This window comes from Pagrus major, chromosome 22 (genome assembly GCF_040436345.1).
Source record: "Pagrus major chromosome 22, Pma_NU_1.0".
NCBI classification, from domain to species: domain Eukaryota; kingdom Metazoa; phylum Chordata; class Actinopteri; order Spariformes; family Sparidae; genus Pagrus; species Pagrus major.
This window is the reverse complement of record NC_133236.1, coordinates 11,236,497-11,259,792: the sequence shown is the minus strand read 5'-3', so window position 1 is coordinate 11,259,792 and position 23,296 is coordinate 11,236,497. Positions and strand designations below refer to the sequence as shown.

Below are 23,296 nucleotides of genomic sequence, written 5' to 3'. Positions count from 1 at the left end.
GTTTTTTTTTTTTACCCAGAGAGGTTTATCCTTCTCTCCTCTGAAGTGAGTTTCTGAATAAAATGTGAATTTCTCTTGAAGGTACTTCAAAGAAAAACAGCTGATTCATGTTATTAGTGTTCCGTGATCCGAACATTTCAAGCTTGTTTTTTCTGAAGATGAAAAAGGCAACCTAGAAATCCAAATTTCATAAAGAGAGTCCTAAAAATGCACAAGCCCCGCCTGCAGTGAAATACCAGAATAGAAACCTTTTAAACAATGTTCAGATGTATATAAAATACATATATAGTGTTTGTTTGCTTTGTGTTGGAGTGGCATAAACAACTTTAGTGGCGTCACAATTGATCTCTTTTGTTAAAATATAGTAGTCTAACTTCATCAGGAAGACAGGATCCTGGATCGCTGCAGATAATGTAATTAATATTTTCCTCATTAAAGATGATATTTCACCAACATCCCAGCTGCTATTAATCAGAATGACTGTTTTTATGACCAGGCCACCCGATCCGCAGAATATCCTGTGAATATAACTGTGATCAGCACATCACTACGTATGAAACTAAAGCAGAACATTTAGGGAGCCTCCTCAAGCCTACGTTACCCGCCGCCCCTGATGCCTGGCAACTCCACCACCATCAGTGTGTGAGTGTGTGTGAGTGGGTGAATGAGAGATAAAATTATGAAGTTCTTTGACCATTAAAGAAGAAAAGCGCTATATAAATGCAGTACAATTTCTATTTTACCATTTACCATTTAAATGTACCTTTAGTTAGTTTATTAATGTAGCCTCACAATAAAAAATAAATAAGGAAACAGAGATAAAATGCAGAGTAAAGAAGAGTATTAACACCATGAAATATAAATATTAAGTCTTTAAAGATAAAAACAAATTAAAGAAATATAAAGAGGTTGATTGCTTCGTAAAGGGGCGCAGAGTGTCCACAGATTTTGGGAGGGAGATCACAAGTTTGAAGGCCACAACCTCAAAGAATACACATAATAATATAAGATGATTTGGGATTGACGAAGGATATTAGTGACTTTACCTTCTGAACAAGCACAGTTATACTTACTCCTCAGCCTTTAACAGAACAACCTGCAGCTTCTAAGCTTGTGCAGCCTGTCCCCTCTGGTTCTTGGCGTTGAAACAGAACCAAACAGCCAAATTCCAGCATCAGGACATCCTCTGTATCTGATATGAGACGATGAAATTGCCCCCTAGGATTACAAACCAGACCCTGGGACTTGTTTAATGAGCCCGAGGTCTAGCTGTTCCAAACCACAGCCTACCACTAATTTGACTGCAGCCGAGGCACACGGCTCCACCAGCCTGAAATAGCCTTGTGATGATGCCTAATCTCCACAGAGGCCTTTATTCCACTCACAGACAGCCATTTGAAAGCAAGTGATCAAGAATTCTCTTGCATCAAAGATGCATAATGAGGCTGTGTTTTAAATGATATTCCACAGTAGACCAGATCAGAGATGACAGCTGTGTTAAGAGAAGAGCGTTACGCGTTTCCGTTGTTATTAGATATGCGTTCCCTCTGCAGACTTCCTCCTCTCAGGCCCTGTGTGATTTCCATGGTCTCATAATCCCTCCCACTGTGTTCTGATATGCACAATAATTTGCCTTTGTTCCCTCCTGTTCATGAATTTGTTGCCAGTGTCATCGTAGAAATGTCCAGATTTAGAGACTGACAGAGAGGAAGCAACGTTCATTTGCTTGTCACTCACTCACCCTGATCTACTTTTATGTATTTTCGGCAAAATCAGAGGGCAGACAGTCGAGAAGAAACGCCTGTTCATCCCTCAATTCATCATCTCCTGATTCTTTTGTTTGATCCGTGTTTCATTGCGTCTAGTTAATGATCTTTTCTTTCATCACCTCTATCCTTTCATTACTTTAAATTATAATGAGAGTTGTCTGAGAGAAGGCAGGGCTTGGAATTTAAATGAATAGGTCTGCAGCAGAACTCGGTCTCGCCCCCGATATCGAGCGGCAGGTACGACAGGAATCCTGATGTGCCATATTAGATTCCTCCTCATCTGACTTTGTCTGTTTCTGGATCGACTCAGAAGGTCCCCTGTGTCTCATGTCCTTGATCATCATCAGACTGGTGGAAGTCTCCTTACGTAGCAGTAAATGTATTTCCACAAATGTGATTATTCACATATTGAAAAAAACGACATGTTCATTGATTCATTTGTTTGGTTTATTGATTGCTATATTTCAGGGTTGGGGTTTAGGTGTCTGAATTGGTATAAGTACATCTGTGGTATCACAGTGTCAGGGTCCATACATGCTATACTACTTGGAAATTCACCATCTTGCGAACACGACCCAAATAAAATTAAAATTTAACACAATTTCTAAATTTTTAAAGAGATAACCAAGCTTTTCTACTCAGTATTGATAATAAGACATATAGATATGTATGTGATAGCGTCAGCATCAGTCCAGACATTAGCTAACCATAAGAAAAATGATTGGCTTGTCAAGCTTCAACTACCTACTAACAGTTTTTTTATTTAAATAATGTAGTTATGTTGTACTTTATGTTATGTCTGTAGTTTTAGAGGACTTTTAGGATTTTTTACTTGTTCCATTGGCAGATTTATTTTACTTATTACAAGCAGGAAACACCTTGTATTCATTGCTTTTTACACATTTTTGATGTAGCTTTTTTTCCAGGCAGTTGTTTGCTAACATATTAGCATAACATATTATTATGAGGTAATAATGTGTCAGTGTCTTTTCCAGCCTATACAGTTTGTTCTGCTGCCTCAGGGGTCAACATAATTAATCAATTCAGCTTTAATTATTAGAAATTTGATTTTTATGTAGAATTACAGACTGTAGGGATTACACCTACAATAGCAAAAAGTTAGCACAGCCTGGAGTTAAGTCTGTAGTTATTCCTTGAACAGGCTAAGTAACAGAAAGTTTGTGGTTGCTGATTCTGAGTCCTGCTTTCTGCCCCAAACATATTTCACAATTGGCTTCACAAGCAGCAAGAGAGCCTTTGAAAGGACCTGTGGGAGAAGAAGGCTCCGGGCTAACTGGAAATCGGAGAGATCTTGATGTAGCATGGGGTTTCATCATGGCCTTGAGGTGGGCAGGTACCGGCCCCAATCTTGGCTTTTTAAAGATTGCATTAGAGCACTGAACCTATTGCAGCAACCACAGGGAGTCTGTTGGAAAAACAGGAGTGTTCATGCAGGTCGACATTTGCAAAACTCTGAATCATTTGGAAGAGTCTTTGAATAATTCGAATAACATGCTGAAAAGTCTGATTCTTTACACCAAATTACACCAAATGTTTAACGGATGCTTATTTGTGTCAGGGAGGAAGAGTTCTCGCAGTTATTATCCTGCCAACACAAGAACTTTCTCCACCCTGTGACCCCATAAGCGGCTGGTGAAACACAACATGTCATGAAGCATTACACATGAATTACTCTGATTTCTCACCCTTACTTCCTTTCAGATGGATTTCTGTGAAGTTCCATTCCTTTTTATCGGGCTGTGTCACAGCAGTCAGTGCGCTGAATGTTTTTTTTTTACAGCATTACAAACTCCATCCTCCTATGTAATGAATAATGGTGGCAAATTTCATTTGACATTACAGCAGTTTCCCTCAGCTCTAATTGTCCTTGGAAAGCAGCAATCATTGCACACTGTAACAGAAATCGTTCCCCATTCATCAGCAGGCATAATAAGCTTTATTATGGTGACAATGCTGGAGCTCTTTCTCTCCTCTCTGTCAAGGACAATGAAATAGTTTGAAGTATTTTTAGAAATGTGTACAGATGAATGCACTGAATGTAATGTCAAACAAAGAGGAGCGAGGGAGGCACATTCTGGATCTGCAGCACAACTGAGGAAATACTGCACAAAAGTGGAGAATATGAGACAAGTGTGATACTGCTCACAGAGTAGATGTCTGTTCTCAGTCTCTGTCTTCAAATAAATAAAATAAACAAATAAATCAATCTTAAATGCGTCTCCTGCATCGTAAAGCCCAGCCTTAGCCTCCAGCACATCCATTTCCTGTTTTTAGCCATGAAAGCGGCATGTGTATGTGTTGGTCTGTCGGTTGGTCCACCATTTTGGTCCAGACTGAAATATCTCGACAATTATTGTATTGATTTGCGTGATATTCATGTATATCTGAGAAGGATTCACTTTAATGATCCCTGCTTTTCATCTAGCTTTGACCAAATACCTACAAAACTAATGACGACTAACATAGTTAACATTATCTGCATAATATCATCATGTTAGCATTGCCATTGTGAGCTTATTAGCATGCTGTTTACTCCAAAGCAACACAGTACCTTATTACAGCCTCTTGGAGCTGCTAGCATGACTGTAATTAGTCTTGTTTAAAGGGTAACTCCGCCAGTTTTACTGACTTTACCTTAGCTGCACGTAATCTGATAAAATGCCTTCAGTGATGTCACTCTAAATTGTATTGTGGGTAATGTAGGCGTCGGGTTTTTTTTCCGGTTCTGCTGTATTGATTTTTTTTTTTTTTTTTAACTATGTGACATCCCTTTGATTTAGCATGACTTGGCTTAACATGAATTGAGCATGACTGGACCTAATACAGTTTGACTTGTTTAACACAGAAACAAGGTAACAAGGTAAAAGTGCTTCTTAAAGTCATGGTTGTTCTAATACATTGAAGGAAAATTGGCTTTTTTTTGACTATGTATAAATCCAACTGCCTTCGACTAACCCTCTCTCAGATATCCTATTACCTGGATGACTGAGGATCTTCACAGATGTAAAACATTATGAATACCAATGAAATGTTACTTGGCCTCCAATAAAATGTGTACAGTTTTACTGGCCAGGGACATGACCGGTTTCACCTGCATGTGAATGACTGATCGGGGCACAAAGAGCATTCGATCTTGTTCCGTCTTGACGCTCTTTGGCTTTTATCACTCACTCGCCCTGACAGATTTGTGTCTCTGATTCTGTTTCCACAGGAGCTGGATCAGCAGTTTGAGAGGGAACGCCTCTCGCTGGAGGAGCAGAAGACGCTTCTCAGGCAGCAGCTGGACGAGCTGCAGGAGGAGCTGACCTCCAAACTCGCTGCAGCCAATGAGGAGGTACGACACTTTAGACTTTAAATTTGTACCATGGCTTATTGTGCGCCAACACAATTGGCAGAATAAATGTTAGCTAAGTACGTTTCTGCAAAACTACAGAACAGAAGTTCAAACTAAACGTTTCTTTATGTTGCAACTATATGTTTGTTTAGGTTGATTTTCTATTTGTCTCTTGTCACAACACTGTGGTTATCACCTTGCTTAGGTTCAAGAACAAAAAAACCCCAGCTAGGAAAACATCACAATTTGGCTTTAAACACCCATTTTGGTAGCCATGATCACAGATGGAGATGATCCTACTTCCTGTGAAAAATAGCTGGTTTTGGTATCCACAAAACAGCTGGAAATATCCCCAGGTGTCCTTAAAAATATCCAGTGAGGTGACTTGAACTGTCAGCCATTTGTCAGCCTTGTTGGTGAACGTGGCTGATGTGAAATTTGGCGAATAAGCATTTAATGTGAACATGATATACCATGTTTGGTACAAATGTCAACCATGGACGAATCTTAGGTTTGCAGAAACGTTAACTGCTAACATTATGTGCTGGCAACTGGGCTGTGTGCATTGGTGTCAGATCAGTAAAAGCTTTGAAATAACTGTACGGTTACAAAAAATTGCATGATTAAAATCACTGCAGCTGTGTTTGGTTGCTTACTTATCAAGAATACAGTCAGAAAACTTTTTGGAGTATGGTCAGAAAAGGTCAAGAATGAACACCCCAAGGTTGATTTAGTAACTGTTGTGGAGCTTTTGATCTCGTTAAATGATCTTCATCAGCAGATGTTCGAATGTAGATTTGAAATTGAAATTTCGCAATGTTCTGAATGCTGTAAGACTTCTCATCTATGTAAAATTTGAGATTTAAACTTCATCCATGATCATTTGGGCCCCTGTTGACAAAGATCATGTCTCCAGAACAGCTACTAAACGGCAAGATTGTTTGTTAATCCGTTGAATTGGTTTGTAATAGGGCTGGAGGATATGGCCTTCATTTGTGGGCTATATATATTAGCTACAGTATATATTAGTGTGGATATAATGACTAAGTAGGTAAAGGCAAGTATTAGAACAAGTAGACTAGTTCAGAAAATTGCATCACTTGAACCTGTAAAACCAGGAACAGACAACACACGACACAAATCTAAGGCCATTACAGTCTCATATTGAAATATTGCCCAGCCCTAATTTGTCAGGAATTTCTCACTTGCTTTTCTGAACTTCTTCTTGGTAATGTCACCTCTAAGAGTTATAGAAGCTCAAGTCTGGATGTGTGACTTGAATGTTAAATAGTATTTGCCATTTGAAAGATGGAGACAGTATTTTGCAGTCGTCTTTCTTCAGGGAGACTTTAAAATCACCTGTGTGGAAAATAAACTATATAAACCCAAATGTTGCAGAGGACCTAAATGTCTGATAGCTTTCTAATTATAATATTGCTAACTTTTTACTTTGCAACCAAACAGCTCAGTCCAACTTTAAGACATATTTCAGAGTGACTTAATTATAAGAAGCGATTTAGAACAAAGGAAACTGTTACGCTGCTCTAATCAGAAGAATGTAAAGAAGTGGCGTTATGATTTACTCGCTCCTGTTATGTGTTGCTTTTTGTAGATATTAGATATTAACTTTTTGATGATCCATTAATTAGCTTTTCTGAATGTGAAGTGTGTGAAGTGAAGTATGTGTGTGTTAAAACCCTTGGGATTAAAAGAGAAAGACAGAAACTCTATTTTTCTTCTAACAAAAGGTTGTTTAATCCAGTCCCTGGTTGAGTCAGGAGCTGTTAGTCTTTGTTATTACAAATGTTGATTTATCATTTTTCTTTGAAAACAGCAGTTCCCTGTGAATAACCCCTGTGCTGCTCTGTGTTTGTTGCTGTTGTTTATCCGCTCAATGCTGTCATTTCCGAAGCTGTACTTTTAAAATTGAGGTAAATGAATATCTGATGCATTGCAAAGCTATGTTGCCACGTTAGCATGAAGTGTACGGGCCAGGCTCATTTAAAAATCAGAACCAGAAATGGTTATTGAATGCATTTTTGATGGAAATTCCACCTCGCTGAGCATAAAATGCTGATGTAGTTTCAAGGTTGCTGCCACACTGAGATACAGCCTCGAGTGTAACAGAGTAGTTTAGTCTAACTCTGACTGTCTGCCTCTCCTCCCTGCAGGTGGCTCGGCTGCAGCAGGAGGTGCAGCAGGGGGAGTGTGACATCGGAACAGCTGAGGGACAGATCTCCACACTGAAGGAGGCACAGGACAAACTGCTGGAGGAGCTGGACGCCACCAGGGCCCGACTGAGAGAGACCAGCAACCTGCTGACTGCACTGCAGGTCTGCATGGACACACAAACACATTTTGTTTGGGGCCCAGCTGCCCTGCCAACAATTACCATGTTCATCCTAATAAACACAATGATAACCTAATTTTAGGTTATCATTGTTATCAAACAATTAGGTGTTTATGATGCTTTTTCAAATCAGTCAGAACCAACATCTCACCAGCAATCTGTTTAAGCTAACGTTAGTTCAATGTGGCTCATAGTAATATTCAAGTTTTAACCATATGAGCGTGCTATAGATGGTTAGATCAGTGAGATTCTTTACAACTCAGTCGCTTAGTTCATTCAACAGAAACCAGAAGAACCGAAACATAATTAATTCAGATTTTCCAGCATGGTCAGCAAAAGCGTCAAAAAAAATTGGTGACTCCCTACCTCCACTCCTCGGTAATTTATATTCCTTTAGTCCATAAGGGTCCACTGATCAAAAGAACCATAAAGGTTTTTCAGAAAATGAATCCTAGTTGTGAATATTCTCCTGCAAAGTCCATCGTCACTGTCTGCCAGCTTCATTTTTCAAGATAAAACACAATTTATTGCGACAGGAGACATATTTTTATTCTTCCTGCCCAAAGAAAAGAGAAGGAATAGAGGGAGTTTGCAGGGGCTTTAGACCATTAGACTTTTTCCTGTCAGATCAGAAAACATTAGTCTGAGCCAGGCCAAAAAGGTAAACGACAGCCACGAGGTAACGTTAATAGTCAAAAGGTGGCAAGGGTGATTGAAGGAGCCTCCACCACCTATGAGAAATACCCAACTTCAAACCTTAACATAACTTTAAATCTCAACCAGGACACACAAAATGTCCTCACTTCCCAAAAATATCCTTAATCTCAAGATCTAAAACTCAAATTGGTCCAAAGGTAAAAGAAAGAGAACACACATATATACACACGCAGTGTTGGACTGATTCCACCATCCACAACATATCCTTGTTGGGCAGCAAATAACAATTATTGTCATTACCTCTGAATTTAATTAGTTACTATTAAAAAGTCACCAGTATTTTTTCTTTTAATTAACGACTAACAGCATTAGTCAGAAATGTCAGAGAATTGTGTAAAACGCCCACCACGTTCCTAAAGCTCAAGAGGTGTCTGCCCAAAGCCTGTTTACAGTCATTTAAACACAAGTCAAGAACACAATATATTCAATTTAGCAATTATATAAAACAGAGAAAATGGTAAAGTCCCCACAGTTAAGTCTGTGGATCCATGAATGGCTATTTTATTTGATAAATCACAACACAATTGAAGGGTAACTGCACCAGTTTTACATATTTAAGTGTGTTTCCAGGTCTTGGGGCGTACTACTCTATATGTACAAAAAGGAGTATAAAGCCCTTTGTGGCTCCAAAGGAAGCTGCATTTAATCTGATTAATTGCCTCCAGTGATGTCACTCAGTGGCTAAGGTGCATTGTGGGTAATGTAGGCACTAGGTTTTGAAAAGGAAGAAGAATGTGTGGAATAAAGAAGGTGATATCTCTGGTCCTGCTGTATCGAATTTGATTATTTGTTTTTAAAATTGTCCATAATGAGCACAACAGTGTTATAGGAGTGGACTGCATTTCAAATCCTGGTGCCAACATCACCCCTGATTCCATTTTTTTTTTTTTTTCTGTTTATCAACTCTACAATTCATCCATGAATTATTTGAGTCCTACAGCGTAGACGTAGTTTTGACCAGAGTAGTTTTTTGAAGGGCTTCCATGTCACTTCTGTTTTTGGATTGACACTGCCAGGAGCCAACATTTTGTGTTGGCTTTCAGCAATGTCAGTCAAAGAGGCTTTAACCTTTTTTCACACTACAGAAAATCCCAAAAGTTTTTCAGAGTCGCCTAAAGAATTTGATTCTTGTCAGGGTGGAAAAAAACCTCTGAGCAGCATTTAGACTACGATGGCACACCGACACTTTCCATTGAAACCTGTCCGTCCGTCTCTCTTACTGTCTGTCTGTCTGTCTGTCTGTTTCACAGGGAGAGTTGGAGACCCAACAGCGTCATCATGAAGCCAAACTCATCACCACCAAAGAAGAAGAAAAACACAAGATGGACAAGATGGCTCTGGAGCTGGAGCTCAAATGGACTGAAACACTCAGGTAGGTTTGTGTGCGTGTGTGTGTGTGTCATTGTATTTGAGGAGACACCAACTGTCTTTATCTTGTATTTCAACAAAGAGAGAGCATGAAATTAGGAAAGGATGGGAAATGGAAGTGTTTCTGTCTCCCACACTTACAAAAACACACACACGTATACACACAGGTCATCCAGCTCACAATATTGACCGTGACCGAGCATTATCCTTGGAGTGCTCGCAACTCCTCGGCTCAACCCAGTGTTAAAGCCCCCAGCTCAAAGTCTCTGTTAACATCCGCGGACCTTTGAAGTGTTATTATTCAAAGACCTCAAAGAATGAAATTGACTGTTTTCAGGTGTGAACTGATACTTTTCACACACTGAAGTCGGCAGCCACTAAATGACTCTATTAGAGTTTATCTCGGCATTTAATACGGTCTTAATGCTCAAAACCACAGAGAGCTTTTGTCTTTGTTATGCTGAGTTGTCTCTAGACAGCTCTGAATGGATACTCTAATCTATTGTTTTTTATACTACTTCTTCTGTGATGAGATGACTTGAGATAAGACTTTTGCCAGAGATTGCTCTAAAGTTATTGTAGCATGAAAATAAAAACAATAAAGTTGTAAATATAAAGTGTATGATGAATAAATGGGAACATCAGTGCCTATTGGAATAACAATAAAAGTCAGATAAACTAAGTAAAATAAGTAACTTAAAGATATAACATATACAAATTCTGCATTACAATGTCTAAAAACAACTAGAACTTTGTAATATATTATGTTTAGTCATGTACTTGTTTCTAACAAAGTTTACTCAAGGCGACGTGCATTTCATTTGGTCGTTAGCAAGAAACAACACTTGAATTTGTGTTTGCATTCAGGCTAATCACTACACTCAGCACTCACCAGAGAATCTGGTTCTCTCTCTTCTTTTTCCCCTCTCCTCTCTGTAACAAAGCAAAGTACATTTTTCCTCCCGCTCCAGTCGGCAGTCAACATTTCAGACATAAACACCGACAACGGAGGTCACCTCCGTGGATCACTGTTGCTGCAGTCAGGTTGATAAACAGGAGTGAAGATAAATCCACTTTTTAACAGTTAAAAAGTAATCTCTGAGCTCTCCTCCCGGCTGTAAATGGTTTAGAGCAGACTGTGATGTGACTGTGAGTGTTTATTCCTCCAGAAAGTCTGTCTCTTATAAATCTGTTGCTTATGACTGGACGTACTTATTTAATAGTTTTTCATTCAGCTCAGTGATGATAATTGGGGCATGTATATGAAAAATAGACTTGCATTTATATCGCACCTTTCCAGTCTACTGACCAGTCAAAGCGCTTTATAACAAGACAGCCGGGGGATCCGAGGATCGAACCACCGACTTCCTGGTTAGTGGACGATCTGCACTATCTCCTTAACAATAGCCGTTCCATGGTGTTTAGATAACTGTTCCAGGGTTGATTCGTCCAAATTTTTAAAAATGATTTTTGTGTTTTGTTTTGTTTTTTTCAGAAACTGTGTCCTAGTTACCCCAGATAATCCACAGAACACATTATCAACTGTTTTCACAAGGACTATTTTTTGGTTTGAAAGTAGTCCCATCGAAAGCTGTTCACAGTGAGGTCCGTGGATTATCCAGAGTAATTGGGACACTGCTTCTACAAAGAGAATTTTCTATTTTAAAGCTATTTTTTAATGCCGTGAGCACAAGTGAAACTCCGGTCATGCCCATTTCATCGGGGTGAAGGTAGAAATCAAATAAATCTCTCAGACGTGGACGGATCATGAGTCAACGGTCCCTCGGGCACGGACGCGTTAAAGGTCACCATTTGAACACAACAGCTGTTTGTAGCAGTTTTGTTCCAAGTGACATTTCACAGGTTAAATACAAGCGTAAAGTGGTTGCTGTTGGTTGGAAACTTCACCTAAATGTCAGTGTTTTTTTAACACCTGGGATGAAGAGAGGCTGTGTCCAAAGCATCCTGCCAAAGAAGATACACACTGACAGTTCTGTCTAGAAATACTACCGACCAAAAAAGAAGTGAGTCGAGTCGAATCGAACTGAGTTGAGTCGTACATTCAGAGCACATCTTGATCACATGTCTCTAATGAGCAAATTAAAGGACCCTTTTTTGAGAAAATGTATGTTGTAATGTGAAAAGAAGAAGAAGAAAAGTACAGGCCTATAAATCATAATTGGATTTTTGCTGTTGCTCTGTATTGTTGAAAAAAAAATTTAATTTATGTGCTGCTGCTCCCACTACCTGCTGATTTCTTTGTGTCGACCTGAGTCTCGTCTCGAGTCACTCATTCTCTACCTGCAAGTTTGTTTAATCAGTTAATGCTCCAGCTCTCTGTAAAGGTCACACTTGATATTGTTTGATATTTTCAGCCTTTCCTCATTCTCGGAGCCTGTGAATATCTCCGCACCTCAATATTTTTTCATTACAACACTCCACTTCTTGTACTACTTCACTCTCATCCCTTGTTCTCCCTTGTGCCCTCATTATTTGAGTGCGGTCAATGTTTCTGGATACTCAGATGGTTTAAAAGTATCACCCATATCATCAAATCAAATCCCTTTATATGCGGCCTCACAGCATAGTGCCAGGATAGAATTTTAGGGGTTGACATTTCTGCAAACCACAGAAAATCCATACGATTGTGTCCACTGGCTGTTTTTAAGGAGACCTATGTTCAGTTTCCAGCCGTGTTTGTGGCAGCAAAACTGGATGTTTTTATCGTGATGTTAAGACATTTTCAGCTGCCTTTGTGGAGTCATAAGTCAGGGTGTTTTTAACAAGATGTCAGGATATTTCCAGCCGTGTTTGTAGTGCCAAAACTGGTTGTTTTTAACAAGACATCTGCGACAAAACCAGGTGTTTTTTTAAAATGTATTTTTTGGCCAGAATTTCGAGATGACAGGAAATGGGATCAGAGAGAGGGGGGATGACATGCAGCAAAGGGCTACAGGTCAGACTCGAACCCTGGGCCGCTGCAGCGAGGACAAAGCCTCTGTACACGTGCTCTACCTACTGAGCTACTGGGGTGACCGAAACCAGGTGTTATTACCGAGACATTGGGACATTTCCAGCTGTGTTTGTGGAATAAAAACCCGGGTGTTTTTAACAAGACTTCAGGACATTTCAAACTGTGTTTGTGGCGACCAGCACAGGTGTTTTAAGTCAAACCTTGATGTTTTCCTAACCCTAACCAAGTGTTTTTGGGCCTAAACCCAACCAGAGCATAAGCACAGCGTTGTGACAAGATAGAAATAGAAAATTGAACCTCAGGAAACCTAAATTTGCTGTATAAAGAAACTTAAAGTTTTAACATATCTGTGCTTTTGCAGAATCATTTAGTCTGGCAATTGGGGTTGGGTCCTAAATCCCCTGTTAAAAGTTCACAGAACCAAAAAGGGTAGATACAATTTGGTTAAAGCCAGAAATCTATACAGATGTTAACTACCAGATCATATGTGTCTGATACAGTCGCAGCACGTCAGATCTATCTACAGTAATGCTTTTAATGGTTTATATTGGCCTTGTGATCCTCTCCTCTCCAAGTTTCAAGAGACCCAACAAAAATAGAGGGCTAATAAGTGTCAAGTCATACATCAAATTATGAAAGAAGTGATGTTAAAATACCAGGAAGCAGTTTATGAACCTCGAGCATCGCTTCCTCCTATCTTGGGAATCATCACAACCTAAATCTGTCAGCCAGTGTCTCTCCAGACAGCTTACTTCTTTTTATACCTCCCTAGAAGTATGACATTTCTTTTCCCCTAAACATTTGCAAACACAACCTTCCTCCCACCGTGGATATCATCTATGTTTGGCTGATTGCACCTGCTGTATAACATATGACAGACAAAAAGATAATTAATAGTTTAACAGTTTGGGAGAGTCTTGATTAAAGAGTGACAAAAGCCAAACACAAAAGGAAACAGTCTTACATGCAGTGATAGCAATAATGGTCTGACATTAATGGCTGAAAATGGCTGCATCAAGGAAAGTTTTGGGAATGCCAGTTCTAATTTTCTGTCTGCTGTGATGACAAGCTGACTGTGGCCAATTCAGTTAAATCACTAATGAATCTCAGAGTCATAATAAGAGTGGAGCTTGAAAGTGGAGGCTGTGGAAATAACAAGAAATATAAGCCGGCGAGCTGCTGTCTACCTGTCACTCTTCCCCTCCTCTCAGTCTCCTCTTCATTACCTTTCATTCACCTTCCTTTGTCTTCCTGCGCAAAGCTCTTTATTCTCAGGAGAACATCTATTCATTTGGTGGTTGGGGTGAGTACACTGTGGTTAGTGAGCTGTCTGAATTAAGGCGGCTGGCTTTAATCCCTGTCTCACAGTGGAAACAGACGGTTTCTCTGTGATAGCGTAATCATGGAAAGAGCTCTCAGGATTACCAAATGAACAGAAGAGGTTCAGCAGATCAGCAGAATAAAGAGCAGGCAGGACCGTGCTAGTTGGTCCTGGTCACAGAGAGACTTGTAGAGCCTGTTAGGGACTTGAATCTTTTTGCCTTTTGGTCCTGTTCGTCGCTGTACGGGTGTGATTTTTGAGCCATGCATGATGGTGGGTCAGTTGATCCACCACTTTGGTCCAGACAGAAATGTTTCAACAGCTGTTGAATCGATTGCTGTGAAATTTTTTATAGATATTAATGGTTCCCAGAGGCATTGAATTTAGTGCATCCATGGTTTTGTAGCACCACCATGAATCCCTTAACTTTTACTTTGGTTCATGACCAAATACCTGAATAAATTTCCCTTTCCTGTGACGTCCCGTGCGTCGCGTCTAAGTACATGTAACTAAGGAGAGTTTATACCTCGTGATCTTTCCCTTCTGCCCGAAGACATCAGTTCATCCTGTCAGTGAAGGATGTGGTTTGTGCTTCCTCACTGTCTCCTCAAATATCTCCTGGAGAAAAGATGGGGGCACAATGGCAATTATTTTTCAGCCTTTCTGATCAGGATCTGGATCTGTGATTCGAGTTAAACAGACAGGTAACCAAACCATGTTGTGATACCATAATGAATAATAGATTCAGTGGCTGCCCTAAAGAACAATAAGCCTACTGCATGCACCATGAGTCTTCAGAAAAAATGCAGCTGCTGACTGATTCATGAATAAACATGTTCCACTTGATTGGCCCAGTGTAACTGAGAATCACAATCAATACCGTAGATGTTTTGTTTCCTGCTCAGTTCTCTCCCCATTGATAAAAACCTGATCTGTGATCACCATCAGACCTGTGATCGAAGACCATTTTCTTCAGTTCGTCTTTAACATTTAACATTTTTAGTTAAACAGTAACTAAGTTAAGTAAGTTAAGTAGATACTTATTACTAACAAGTAATTGTGAGGTGCTTTTACTTTTACATTCTACTTTAACTCCATTTATTCACTGAACTCAGCTCTCACCAGAGACTCCGGCTCTCTCTCCTCTCTGTAACTTTACATTCTTGAAGTCATTTCCCTCCAGCTCCAGTTAGCAGTCAACATTTTGAGTAGAAAATGGAGGTCACTCAGCAGATTGCTGTTGCAGTCAGGTTGATAAATTAGAGTGAAGTTAAATCCACTTTTCAATTCCAAAAGTTTAAAAGTAATCTCCGAGCTCTCCTCCTGCCTGTAAACAGCTTTAGATCAGAGCAGAATCTGATGGGACTCTGGGTGTATATCCTTCCAGAAGGTCTGGCTCTGCAACCAGCGTCTTTTGGTTTGAAAGAGGCAGAAGTTACATATTATGCATTTAAAGTGATACATAGATTAATTTATCAATTAGGATTATTATCCAATAATATCATGATAATTCTGAAACGAGCCGTTCTACATAAACATAAAAAACATACTTTTAGAGTATTGCTACTTTTACTCAGATAAGATCTCTAGATAACCTTAAGACACGTGTTAATGCCAAGTAGAGATGAAGGCCTTATCACTGTGGCATGCACACAATTAAAAAAAAGAAAGATACTTAGCATACTCAAGTCCATATGCTCGAACACACACACCATCAAAATGAGTATGTGTGTCTAATATCTTATGGCGCAGGCAGTAGAATCCAGCCAATTATCGCACATTTTATCAGGATATGTCTTACATCTCTGACAGTGCATGCACTCCTTCCTGCTTTTACCTCGCTCCGTCTGCCCTCATCTCTCTTCCTGCCCAGCAGATGCTATAGAACATCGCTTATTAGGAAAGACCAGAGCTCTTTGAAGCCCAAGGCCTGTGTGTGTGTGTCTGTGTGAGTGTGTGTGAACGTGTGTGTATAAGAGACAGGGAGAAAGAGAGAGAGGACATGTATGCATCAATGTCTGTAGCTGCGTGTTTTGTATTGAACGAGGACATGAATGATGACACGTGTCAAGTGTGCTGCATGATGAACGTGACTGTCTGGTGTGGTTGTGTGCATTTTTCTGTGTTTTAATGTGTGTGTGTCTGTGTGTGTGTGTGTGAGAGAGAGCGGGTGAGAGAGAGAGAGAGAGCCTGCCGTCTGTCTGGCTCTCAAAGTGACAAAAAAATGTGCTTTGCCTCGATACTTCATTTAACAGCTGCCATTTCAACTCCCACACAGCTATTACATTGGCAGGGCGCACGCACACCGCACACCGCACACGCACACACACACAGACACACACACACAGCCATGCATAGAGCTGTTATCAGCAGTGTTTAAGAGTGATGGTCACTCAATAGATGCAGTGTTGAGCTCTGATAAAGGACCGTTTATTGTTCCCTTGTAGAGAATATTAAACCCTCAGAAGCACCTTTACCTTTGCTGGGGAGTTTTGTTTGAGTCGCTGCTTTCACTGGATTTTTGCGGCACTTAATAAAAGCCATGTCAACAACAGCAAGAGTACAAAAGGTGCCTTAAGGAAGCTCACAAAGATTTGGGAGTTTGTTTGAAAGTATTTACTTCTTTCAACAAATCATACTATAACATTCAAGATTGATTTCTTATCTTCTAGGCAGTGAATGGTTTAAATTCAGCCTTAAAGCTCAGCTTGCAGACTTGCAGCTTTAACTTTAATGTAACTCTGTTGCAGCACAGTCTGTATCAAGCTCAGTTGGATGAATGATAAATGGCCCTTTTTTACACAGAGATTGCACGAAATTGCCACAACAAAGAACCTTTTCTACGCTCCCTTAGTTTTTTTACACTGAACTAAACAGCAGCAGGATAATGTGTGATTTTGGATAGCAAGCAAAAGAGGCACGGCATGTGACACAACAGCGTCTGCTTCTAGTCTGAAGATTTGCATACGTGTTGGGCAGTGCTTTCTAAACATATATCCGTCTATATCTTGATGTTATCCTCTGCTTGGAGGGTAAGAAGTTCCCAGACCTCGTTGTCTCCCCAGTTTGCAGACATTTTCGGTTGCTCTTCTTCTTCTTTGAGTTAGGTACTAGCTGTTGCTAGCTGTCAAAATCACACCCCTGTCCCATCCTGCCGCCCTTCCAGCTCACTCCTTTTACATAGATATTGATTCTGTGCTGCTCAGAGTCAGAACCATCTTTGTATCTTACCCCCAGATTACCTGCGTCGTGTCCCAGTCATGACACGGCCGTTCTGTGGGGGCGTTCTGGACAATGCTCGTGGTTCCATACGTGCCAAGTCTACTTTTGACGAACGTGGGCGGCAGCCACGTCAAGCTGTACAGAGCAGATTGAGCCATGAGGAAGTCAGACAGCAGAACAACATAGTGCATCCAGAAAATAAACACACTTAAAACAGTCAAAAAATAATAATTTACCTCTGTAGCCTACTCACCATCGATAGGAGCATACAAATCAAGTAAAAATTACAAAATAAACACAATCTGAGCAAGTCAACAATATCAGGCACACATGAAACAATTGGATATGAAGGAGGATGGAACAGAACCGTGTGAACATGCGAGGTCACAGAGGAGTGCCCAGTGGAATCATGAAGTTACATACAGAAAGGCAGAATAAAGACGCAACAGTCCTGCCTTGAACAGGTTGTGTAAAAGATGCAAATGAAGAAATGATCATAGCATCATTTTTTGGCTGCTCAGTACCACAATGTTAGAGACTTGCTGGTGATCATAGCGGAGCAATAAGAGCTAAAGACTTGGCTATTATTTATCAGCGACTGTTGGAGACCGAATCAGAGCTGGAAGGAGAAGGAATAATGGACTTGCATTAATCAGGTCACATGAACATTGACTAAACTGTTTGCTAACATGTTGGTCATCTTTATTTGATGAGGCCATAATTTATCAAAGCTGTGTGTTGTTCATCTCGACAAAAGAAACCCTGATTTATTTACGTAAAGTAATTAGCAATTAAGTAAAGTCTACAGGCCTTATGATACATTTGAGTTCTCCCCTTCTCTTTAGCCATTATCTTCTTTTTTTCCCAAACACTTTGCTCATACATAGTCATTCTATCACACTGGATTTCATTATTGTGATTATTCAAGTGTTAGTCAAGTACTTTCTTTTGTTTTGCTTTTTGGAAAGTTCGCTGGTTTTGTCGCAGGTTTAGTGAATCAAACTCAATAGCCGGCACCTGAAGCTTACGTAAGTGTCTGTGTGTCTCTTTGTGTTGCAGGCAGGAGTGTAAGAAGCTGCGTGAGGAGCTGAAAGAGGAGCATGAGGAGGACAAGGCCTCGGCCCTGGCTCAGCTGGCACAAAGCAAGGAGCAGGAGATGAGCAACGCCAGGGAGAGCTGGCAGAGGAAAGTGGAGGACCTGCTGGAACAGGTACAACTAATGTCATCAGATCTGTATTTGTGCAGTACAGTAAGTTGACCAGCCTCCTCTGTGGTCCTTTTAACTACATAGAGAGGAATAAAATGGCACCATGATGAAGAGCTTTTGGTTTTTTATGTTTTTTTAAAGGAGCACAAGAAATAATGTTCAAATTAAAAGTCCAAACCAGGCACAGAGAGATAATCTTTAGTCCTGGATATGGAGGACTTTAATAGAGATACCCCCATTTACTTGTTAAAGATTGTTTTAATCTTTAACTCGGGCTGCGGATCTCTCTGAACACGAAGTACTAGACGCCTGCAGCTTCTAGGCGAATGGCTGTAATTATACCTGCAGTAAAAAAATCAATGGTCAGGGAGAGAGAGGATGAGGACGGCAATAAGAGCAACTGCCTCCGTTGAACGCTCATGTTGCTCCTGTAAGACCTCCTGTCGATGCCAGACTGACGGATTTCTGCCTCGCGCTGGTGGACAAACCCGCTCACACATTCATTACTCGATGCAGCGGTGAATACACCAGAGCAGGCTGCTGTTGCTAATGACCAGCCGGTAATCTTAATGTAGCGTGACTAAGCTCTCCTGTGGTCATCATACTCCCAGACAAACTGTGTCGATGGCTTTATTTATGTTCATTTCTGCGCACATCAGCTGCCGGTCGTCGTCACGCCTGTGCTGTCCATCAGCTCCCGTCCAGTGATTAATGCTTCATGCCTTGCAGTCAGCTGACCCATATTATTTACTCCAATGTCAAATCAGAGCAGCGGTCAGACACACACTGACAGAAGATGGTGTTTGGAAATCAAATGATGGTACAGACTCTTTTCTAATGGTCTGTATTTTATAAGACTATTATATCAGTGACTTTTGCTCTCACACAAGATGCCTCACAGTTTGTTAACAAAAAGCACAACTCCAAATGTATGTATCAGCTTTGTAAATATAAGTGTGAGGCTGACGTTGGGCTGAAAGCCATTTCAATTAGGAGAGACTATGTTTTTTTTTAATTATATAATATTCATTGCACATCAGATGAGACATAAGAGTCGACCATCCATCATATCCTCGCTGCCTACACGACTCTCAAGTTGTTAGCGCTTTCAGATGACACACAGTTGTTTTAAGCATCAACGCTGTTCTCCCCACCTGCACATTTCACAGTTCAGAAACCCAGTTGTATCAGCAAGTAAACATGGTATTAATGGGGTCAGAATACAGCATATATAACTATATGTTTATCCAACTCATGACACAATGTTGGACTCATGTCTTGGTCATATAATGCAAATTTTGGATGCAGCTATTGAGGCTGAGCTGCTTCTCTTTCAGGAGTCCAAAAGGTGATTAATTTACCAATATTTATTCCAACTTTGTTTCATAGTGTTAATGAATTAAACATTCAAGGTCCGCTTGAATGCTCAGTCTCTCTTGTGCTCAAAGTTCAGGTTTCTTCCTGTCAGTTTGCTCCGAGGGACTTCAGAAGTCGGTGAAGCAGACAAGGTTATCATCTCCCTGAGTGAGAGTAACTTTACATCCTGCACTAAAGTGCTATTCAGCTTCTCTATAAAACGTCCTGTATTTGAATGGCCACAGTTAATACAGCACTGCCAAAGCAGTTTGTACAAGGCTGTACTTTTTTATCTCTACGCTTTCCCCAATAATCATTGTCTTAAGTTGTCTAGACAGACTAATTTGGTGAATCATGCTGCTTCCTCCCAACAATGAATTCTAGCGCTACATTCACTGCACTGCAGCATTAGCCGCATTTTATTATGAAGCCTACTGCAAATAATTTATTTACAAACAGTAAGGAATTTTATTTGCTCAAGGCTTTAAATCTTAATACGGCAACATTTGTTTAAGCCTAATTGCCACCCCCTCTTTGCCCTTTCTTTGTTATTCTGCTGCATAAAGATGCTGCTCCCCAGAGACAGCCTAAACTTCCTCCTACTCCTCCTGCACCATCTACTTGCTTTTCATTTAATAAGTATATATATGCAAAAGTGCAAACGCAGCAGCTTCTTCAGCTGTCCCAGTTAGGGTCTCTCTCGCAGTCCACTTATTATTTTGTGTGTTCTCCTCTAGATCTCCCTGCTGAAGCAGAGTCTGGAGATGCAGCTGTCCCAGTCGCAGTCGTCGCTGCAGCAGCTGCAGCACCAGTTCAACCAGGAGAGGGAGCACCTGAGGATGCAGCTGGACGAGCTGCAGACGGAGCACCAGAGGCGGCAGCAGCGTCTGCAGGAGGTCCACTGCTGCTCCATGCAGGACATGGAGCACGCCAGGCAGAGGGACCTGAAGGTGAGTGGTGGAGAACACACACATATAAACAATACAATCTAAAGAGTTTTTAAAGTGTTTTTTTAATGAAGCATAGAAGATTTAATGTTGTGTAATTAGATTATCCCAAATGTTTTCAACAATGTTCAAACCCAGAGAAATCTCTATTTTTATTCAAGGTAACATTGTCTTTTATTCGGCTGCCCTTCACTATAACATCAGGGGAAACATCAGACAATGTTTTAGCAAGTGAGGAAGGAAGTCGGCATACGTAACTAAATAGAACATTAAACTTTAATACTTTATCTTGTCTGGGAACATTTCTGCATTTATCCGCAACGGCAAACTTAGTAAACAATGAAGACAACAACTCCCATAATCCAACGCTACTCGCTACTATGTGTTGAATGCAATTTCTTCTTCATAAAATGTTTGCAAGGTTGTTGTTTTTTTGTTCTTCCCTGCTTTTAGCTGGCACAGTGCTGTGTTTCTTTGCATGTTACTGCCAGCAACTGTTAATCAGTGCAATAGCATGAGAGCATGTGAAGCACCTGTGCTCTAGTAGAGCACGAAATACAAACAAAACAGAAAGCCCCTTTTAAAAAACATGACCCCACTTGACGCCAATGCTTATAATGATATTTTCGAACTAAAAAAATACCTAATACCACCTAGGGCGGGGCGATATGACATTAAAATAATATTGCTATGTTTTATGCTATTCCCAGTACACAACATATTCTAGTCCTTGAGGCTAACGTTAGCGTTAACGTTCTTGCTGAAGAATAGAAAACCTCGGTTGACTACGTCACTCATCCAGACTTGTTTAACCTTCCGCATTTGTTTTTTGTTTTCTTACTGCTACGCATTACTACAGCAAGCTGTTGTTTTGTTTACATCTGCTTCTCTATGAGATCACATGAGAGGGATCACGTGTGAGCCTAGCTCTAGTCTGCAGAGCCATGAAGCCAGAGCACAGAGCGATGCTCACTGTTCATTCAAATCTTATAAATATTTAACACGTCCAAAGAAGGGATTGGGAAAATAAAAGATTTTATCGCAGATCTCTCAAAACTCTCATTATAAGTTGATTGTAGTGAATCTCCATTTTCAGGATAATCATGAATATTCATGTCTAGCAGTCTAGCTCGCTGAGACACAGTCCTACAATCTCCCGACTTATTTTTAATTGCCACAAGTCATTCCAAAATTCTAAGCCCAACACCGATTTGCCCTCCATGTTTAGTGGCATATTTTGATTGTTGGAATACTATCATGAATGGCATTACGGATAATCGTGACATAAGAGTTTCATATCATCTATGCCAGTTGCAAATTCCACCAAATTCAACACTGCACTTCATTGGGTCCTCAGCAACACACCTGCCAAGTGTAAAGTAGACTGGATAAACAGTTCTGTCAGGCAGACAGTTTCATAGTTAAAAATAGTATAATGGCTGTAGAAATGTGACAACCTGCTTTTTCCGTGCACTGAATTGTCAAACTTCAAAATAATGATTATCCCGTAATTAAATGCAAACAATGTTCCCATTTTAAAAGAACACAAGAACTCTGAGCTGCAGCATTTATGTCATCTCCTCTGCCAGTTAGAGAAGCTCCTCAGAGGAAGCCATCCATGACACTTTAATCCAATAGAGCCTTGTCAGAGTCAAGGTTAGACTGGCAGTGAGTCATCAGCATCGTTACTCACTCTCACTGACAGCAGACAGCTTCTATACCAAGCAGCTATACTGACAGCTCTGTGTTTCCTCCTCATAATGTCAAAATATGCATGCACAGACACAACATACACGCGCCTCAAGGTGCCAAGAAAATGTTCTTCAGAGCTAATCCTTCCATTTCACAGTCAAGGTCGATTTGGATCAGCCATACATCACAATTCCAAATCCTTTTTCCGACTTGGACGCTGTAATTGTATTAATGCTTTAGGCGGGATGGAGGTCAGGAAGTGGCGTCCTTATGATGTGTTTCTGGCAACTCCTTGAGTGCAAATGTGGAGGAAGAATATCACCTCTGAGTCACGCTGCACTTATGAAATCGGCAGTCTTCATTATTTTCCTGTAAACCGAACCGACTGCATCAACAAACACGCTCCTCCCTGTTATCTCCCTCTCCTCCTCCACTTGTTTCTCCTCTGATGCAAACATCCCTCAAGAGAACCACGAAATTGACCACTTTTTGTGTCAGACACTCCGAGTATTCTCTCTCCTGTCACAGTCTTTGTTAATAAGCAGGGAAACAAAGTGTGAGAAGCTTTACGGAGGGCTTTTATGGTGGCGGGGTGTTTATATTTCTGTCAGCGGTGCCGGGAGAGAAAACTCAATTATCCAGAGTGGAGGCATTAGAGGGATGATTTGTGTATGTGTGCTTTATGTGTGTTTGGGTGGAAGGGAGGTACATTCAGATTGTCTGGCGTTATCAGTTCACACCTCGCAGACAGTGACATCCAGGGAGTAATAAAGTTTTTACAAATCCCCGCTACACAAACACATTCACATAACCTAATTTAGCTCTCCAACTTTCCGCTGCTGAAAAGATACAAATAGAAGCAACGAGTGTGCACGGAGCAATTTGCATCTTATTGATTCGCTTTATCATCTTTTGTTCTACTTGTCTTATTTCTGACTTTTGCTCTCATTTCTTTCTGCCTATAAGTTTTCAGAGGGAGAATATCGTTTTACCAGAGTAAAATGTTGGCATTTCTACA

General features: G+C 40.4%; 1 protein-coding gene across 1 annotated transcript in view; it reads left to right on the top strand.

Annotated features, from left to right (window-relative positions):
- fam184ab (family with sequence similarity 184 member Ab) overlaps window positions 1-23,296 on the top strand; it is a 94,387-nt gene that overhangs the window by 26,351 nt on the left and 44,740 nt on the right. Inside the window, exons 8-12 of the mRNA XM_073493225.1 lie at window positions 5,002-5,124; window positions 7,296-7,457; window positions 9,442-9,563; window positions 18,136-18,286; window positions 20,377-20,589. Of these exons, the coding sequence (XP_073349326.1) occupies window positions 5,002-5,124; window positions 7,296-7,457; window positions 9,442-9,563; window positions 18,136-18,286; window positions 20,377-20,589 (771 nt within the window). The remainder of the gene's footprint in view (window positions 1-5,001; window positions 5,125-7,295; window positions 7,458-9,441; window positions 9,564-18,135; window positions 18,287-20,376; window positions 20,590-23,296) is intronic.